The sequence below is a fragment of the Chrysemys picta genome, chromosome 10 (genome assembly GCF_011386835.1).
Source record: "Chrysemys picta bellii isolate R12L10 chromosome 10, ASM1138683v2, whole genome shotgun sequence".
Classification (NCBI taxonomy): Eukaryota; Metazoa; Chordata; order Testudines; family Emydidae; genus Chrysemys; species Chrysemys picta.
The window spans coordinates 84,507,973-84,514,038 of record NC_088800.1 but is presented as its reverse complement, the minus strand read 5'-3'; the positions used below and the strand labels follow the sequence as shown (position 1 = coordinate 84,514,038).

The window sequence follows — 6,066 nt, the reverse complement described above, 5'->3', positions numbered from 1 at the left end:
GGGGGGGGGTGGGCATCCACTGCCATCGGGCCTGGCCGCGGGCCGGGTGGGCCAGGGCCCCGCTGCGGAGCCTCTGCTGGGGGTCCGCCTCTCGGGCACAGGCCTATTTCCTGCCCCGGATGGGGCTGTTCGACCCGTTTTCGCTCCCTCAGGCGGCCGGGGGGGTTGGGGCCCCGGGGGAGGAGGGATACGGGGGGGGCGGGAGGAGGGATTTAGGGGCCGCGGAGGGGGGGGGGGGGAAGGGAAGGGATCTGGGGTGTTTGGGGCCGGGGGGATTAAGGGAAGGGATCTGGGGTGTTTTGGGCCTGATCTCTGCCCAGGAGGAACTGGTGGGATGAGATAGTATTGCAGTGAAAGGGAGAGCCAACCCCCCTCCCCGGCTAGTTTAGTGTGGGCTCTCCGAGGAGCCCCCGGGGCAGCCTCCAGCGCTGGCCTGAGGAGAAGAGGGGATAGCAGCTGGTGCAGTATGAGGCGAGTGTAGAGAAAGCTGTACTCTAAAAAGGGCTGAGGGCATCTTTCCCTGAGACCATGGGTTGCCGAAACGTTTCCAGGCTGTGCCCCATTTGGGGATGGTGGAGAGATGGAAATGGGAGCTGAAATTCCCTTGGGACTGTGGAAGAGGAATAGGAATCTATTTAGAAAAACTAGTTTGAAGTGGATTAGGGATAGTGCGGTGACTGGAGCAAATGCTAAAAAGGGGCATACTCTCTGTCTTGTACTTTAGACTAGATCACTTTAGTTTGGGGAATTGCATGGTCCTGGTGCCTACGCTGCCCTTGAGAATGTGTGTAAGTTAAACAGTTGTGCAAGTAAATATGTATTTGTCCCTTTTCTATAGCAAATGGCGGACGACGCCGGTGCTGCTCCCGCAGGAGGTGCGGGAGGTGCAGGAGGAGCTGCAAGAGGGGGTTTCCGAGGTGGCTTTGGCAGTGGTCTCCGAGGCCGTGGTCGGGGTCGTGGCAGGGGTCGTGGAAGAGGGCGTGGGGCCCGTGGCAAAGCTGAAGACAAAGAAGTAAGCCCATTTGCCAACTCTGCTATCTTTACCCAGTCTTTAAAGACTGCCATCTTTCTCTCTGTAGTTCTAAGACCTGTATCTGTCTGTAATGTTTTGTGAAGTTTACATGTGTTAATGCTCACATGTGGACACCAATGACAAATGCATTGTTAGAACTGGGAGCTCTGTTATACTTTGATAATCATGTGATTGTTAATAGACAATTGGTACTGCATGATTGGTTTTCTAAAAAGTTTTTCAAGCTCTGCATAAAGCAATTTTTTCTATTGCTGTTGCACTTTAATGATAAAAAGTATGTTACTGATAAAGCTAAAGGAAAAATAAAAACTTATAAGCTCTAAGGGGCACAGCATAATTCTTGAATGATTATGACACCCTGGATTGTCACTGACATTTATTGGTGTTTTCTTTTTTACAGTGGATTCCTGTCACCAAACTTGGTCGCCTAGTCAAGGATATGAAAATCAAGTCTCTTGAAGAGATTTATCTCTTCTCCCTTCCAATCAAGGTAAGCCTATATGAATTCTGTAGGTGTCTCAGAATTAGAGTGCATACTAATACATTTGCAAATCAAGTTATTTTTATCATATAACAGGTGTTGCATTAGCCAGTTGGGAAGTTCTGATTATAAAGATCTGTCCTACTTTAGGGCTTAAGTGGTTGACAGATGGGATTCATCTGCTCCCTTGTGATAGAACACTACATAGTTGCCTCAAGTGGATTGAGTCTCCTGCCTTCCTTTGAGTTATTGGGAATAGGCTATGTAAAGGTAGTATAATGCCTGATGCAATGCAGCAGCTGTGTTCTGATGAAAGTGGAAAATACAGGTTTCAAAATGCAAATCAAATTTATTATGACTTAAGTACATTGGATTGTACTGTGCATTATATGATATAGTTTGAATATTTAAAAACTTGTGTTTTCTATAGTAGATTATTCAAATCTTACCTAAAATATGTTAATACTATCACTCCATATTGGTACATAGAACTGTTCATTTCTGTGCTGTGTTGCAGGAAGCCTATCAATACCATCTTAAGTCTGTCATGAGGTAATGGGTAGCTTTTGAACTGTGATTGATTAAGTTACTTTGCTTCCTGCAGGAATCAGAAATCATCGACTTCTTTCTGGTATCTTCCCTGAAGGATGAGGTTCTGAAGATCATGCCTGTCCAGAAACAGACTCGTGCTGGTCAGCGTACCAGGTTCAAGGTAGCTTTTCACTCTTGACTAAAGTGGAAGCAGATTGTTTCATTTAATTGGAAACGGTTCCATCTTTTGGCTGATGTGATACTTATTCTCCTGGTATATATTGTTGGATAGTAAAGAATCTACAGTTACTTTCACTGGTGTTCACAACATTAGGTGGTATAGGAATTATTAGATGGTAAATCATAGATATTCATGAGACCACCTACCAAATATACAGAAGTCAGCTCATAAGCACTGTTGTGTTAATTTATTGAATACCAGTTATATCCTTCTGAATGTAGCCTTATATAAATAGCTCTTACAAAAATTCACAATTCATTTATATTGCATGATACTGGTATAGTTCACCAGGAACTGAGTGTTGTGGAGACACTGTATTTGGTCCAAAAGAGGGAATGCTATGTGGCCAGTTTTCAAATGCAGCCTTCTGGCCAGGTGGTGGCTGCAGAGGGTATTCAAGAATCAAGATCCCCAATTCTCTCCAACCTGAATTGTCCTTGGCTTAGGAACAGGGTTTGGGGGTAAAAGTGGGTTTAACAGCCTACCAGCCCCCTGGTACAAATTTGAGTAGTTGGAGTTGCTGTAATTTATACTTGGCTGGAGTGGTGTGTAACTGAGTAAATGGAAGGTAGCAGTGTTCCAGTCACCCCTGCTGTATGGGGAGCTGCAAGGATGGTGGCATAGTTGGGAGTATTGCCCTATTGAAAAAATCTGCTGCCTTTAATGGTCTCTTTGCACTTCTGGAGTTGCTGTACACTTCTTGCAGCAGATTCTGCACTGCAAGTTTGGAAAACTGGAGATTCTCAAAATAGTGCTGGAGATAAAGGACTCTACCATAACCAAGGGGCAAAATCTGTGCTGGATGTAGTCTGAGGTGGTAAAAGGGTGATAGGGTATGTTCTTATTGAAAGGAGGTTTGTAAGTGCAACATGTATACACAACTAAAAAGCTTTTCTTTTAATTTTAGGCTTTTGTTGCTATTGGTGACTACAATGGTCATGTTGGCCTTGGTGTAAAATGCTCCAAGGAAGTTGCCACTGCTATTCGTGGGGCAATCATCTTGGCTAAACTATCCATCGTACCAGTACGACGAGGCTACTGGGGTAACAAGATTGGCAAGCCTCATACTGTACCTTGCAAGGTAAAGACTAATTTGCTTCACTATAGCTCTGTGCTGCACTTCAAAGCATGAAGGAGTTATTAGAGCTTAAATAGTCTCATAGATTAGTTGAATGTAATCTGCTGTTCTGTTTAGGTTACTGGTCGTTGTGGGTCTGTTCTGGTGCGTCTGATCCCAGCACCCCGTGGTACAGGAATTGTATCTGCCCCTGTTCCAAAGAAACTGCTGATGATGGCTGGAATTGATGACTGCTATACTTCAGCTAGGGGTTGTACTGCTACCCTGGGCAACTTTGGTAAGTTAAGTTTTGGGCCAGTTGTCCAATCTGTTAGGAGTTTAAACTGGCTTAAAATCATACTGTACCTCTGGCCATTTTAGGTGCCTTTGTAATATAGTCCCAGTGGATGACTAAATTACCTGTTTTATTTAATACTTATTTTAGCTAATGTTAAATTAAAAGCCCTTATCAAACTAGGAATTGAGCCCAATATACTACCAGATTGTACAGTGCAGATTGATCCTGCCAAAATTTATTCTGAAGTTAGATCTGTCTTGTAATAAAGGCTTTGAGGCATTGAATTATAAAACCTCCTCCTCCTGTGTGTTCTGTTCAAAATTCTCTCAGCTCTGCTCAGTTACACTTGGCTGAAGTAGTGTAATTGTCGTCATTGGAGAGAGAGAGAAAATGAGTTCAATATGCACGACAGAGGGACAGTGTGATATGGTCCCCCTGTTCCTTTTCAAACTCTACATTTTTTTTTTAGATTGAGGGCCATTAAATTCTGAGGCAGGCACTGGCTTTTGCTGTCTGTATTGTGCCTTGCACAATGGAGTCCCAGCTTTGTTGAGGCCTCTCATCGGTACTGTGTAACACAAAGTGCAATGTCTGACTTTTCTCAATAGCTAAAGCCACCTTTGATGCGATCTCCAAGACCTACAGTTATCTGACCCCTGACCTCTGGAAGGAGACTGTGTTCACCAAGTCTCCTTATCAGGTAAGAATTAAATCAGGGCATTTGTTCTTCATCTCAGAGTTCATCATGCCAAACTCCTGAAGGCTGACTTCATTAGGAGTGGACTTCCTTAAAATTTCTATTGCAGTTAATAAAGTGAGGATGTGGTTTCATATAGAATCATAGAAATGTAGACCTGGAAGAGACTTTGAGCAGTCATCTAGCTCAGCCCCGGTGCTGAGGCAGGACTCAAGTATACCTAAACAATCCCTGACAGGTTTTGTTTGACCTGTTCTTAAACCTTCAGTGATTGGGATTCCAGTCCATAACTACCCTTTAGTTATTTTTCCTAGTATATAACCTAAATTTTCCTTGCTGCATATTAAGCCCATTACTACTTGTCCTATCTTCAGTGGACTGAGAACAACCATCGCTGTCCTCTTTATAAAAGCCCATAATATATCTGAAGACCTATCAGGTACCCCCCCAGTCTTTTTTTCAAGATTAAATATGCCTAGTTTTTAACCTTATCATTTTTGTTGCTCTCCTCTGGACTCTCCAAGTTGGTCATTGGTATCTCCTGAATGCCAAGCTCGCTAGAGAATAAAATGGGGAGGGAGCTTGGAGGGTTCAGGGAAAGATACATTTACATTTGTAAAAACTCAGTCTCTAGTTTAGTTTAAAATGGTTCCGTTGTACAGTGAGGCCTGCAACATCATTTGGTTCAAGGCAGTGAAATGTCTCATTCTTTTGCAGGAATTCACTGATCATCTGGCTAAGACCCACACCAGAGTTTCAGTGCAGAGAACCCAAGCAGCTGCTGTGGCAACAACTTAAATGTTTTTGTACAAAATAAAGTGATAAGTGAACAAGAGTTTGGTGGACTTTTAATCCGTTGGGGGGGGGGGGGGATGCAGATTCAGCTGACAATGTGGATTTCTGTGTTTAAGTGAAATCTCTGTTCATGAAAGATATGGATCAGTGAAAGGTTCAGTTGAACATATGCTAAATGTGATACAGTAGCCAAAGTTTCTTTTGACTAATCCTTAATTTGCTAAACATCTGAATGACTTTTTTTAAAAAAAAAAAGCTATTTGAAAAAGTAAGATTTCCTGATTAACTTGCCCAAACAAATGAATTCAGAGACAGCAGCGCTCGCTTGTTCAACAACTTACAATAACTGGTGGGACAGAGGAAACACTTTTTTCCTCAGAGAAAAGTGAATTAGGTTTGAATGATCAGCATGTAACAGGATTACTGAAACAAAAACTGTTAATGGTTAATTTTTAGGAAGACTTTAAAAAAAAAAAACCAAACAGATCAAATGTAAGTAAAGCACTGAAGACTCCCACTTAAGTGATGCTGAAAGAAACCAGAAGATCTTTGAGGTTCTGTCTGAAACAATACTGTTGTTGGGAGTTAGTGTAAAGATACCCCCCTACTCACTGATGTGGGCCCAGACTGAAACTTCCTCCCTACTAACGAGGGTCTGCTGCTCTAGAAATGAGATCAGATAACTTATTTGTTCTGTGGGATCTGGTGGTAGCTTTAATGAAAAGTCAGACTGACTAATGTAGACCATACAAAAGTAGCTTGTAAGTACTTCAACTATTTTTAAAGACTATCAAGACCACAGGGTCCTACTTGGAAGGCAAACTAAGAATTTTCTGCCAGTCAAGGATGGGATAATTCTTCAATACAGTAGTAGTGATTCACATGGCTAGTCACTAAAGCTGTCAAAAGCAACTTTATCTGAAGAGACAACTG

General features: G+C 42.7%; 1 protein-coding gene and 1 non-coding gene across 2 annotated transcripts; both read left to right on the top strand.

The window, feature by feature from the left end:
* Positions 1-215: 215 nt before the first annotated feature.
* Positions 216-5,173, top strand: RPS2 (ribosomal protein S2). Its single transcript, XM_005288954.5, has 7 exons — positions 216-1,012; positions 1,434-1,523; positions 2,119-2,226; positions 3,194-3,367; positions 3,482-3,641; positions 4,250-4,341; positions 5,056-5,173. Exons 1-7 carry the CDS (start codon positions 842-844, stop codon positions 5,134-5,136), a joined length of 876 nt encoding a protein of 291 aa, XP_005289011.1. The 5' UTR covers positions 216-841; the 3' UTR covers positions 5,137-5,173.
* Positions 3,962-4,101, top strand: LOC112059073 (small nucleolar RNA SNORA64/SNORA10 family). Its single transcript, XR_002888282.1, has one exon. It is a non-coding gene; the product is annotated as a small nucleolar RNA SNORA64/SNORA10 family (small nucleolar RNA).
* Positions 5,174-6,066: the final 893 nt, after the last annotated feature.

Coding starts and splice junctions, on each gene's coding strand:
- RPS2 (XM_005288954.5), top strand. CDS start 842: ATGGCGGACGACGCCGGTGCTGCTCCCGCAGGAGGTGCGGGAGGTGCA. Junction 3,368..3,481: donor CTCATACTGTACCTTGCAAG/GTAAAGACTAAT, acceptor TGTTCTGTTTAG/GTTACTGGTCGTTGTGGGTC. Junction 3,642..4,249: donor TGCTACCCTGGGCAACTTTG/GTAAGTTAAGTT, acceptor TTTTCTCAATAG/CTAAAGCCACCTTTGATGCG.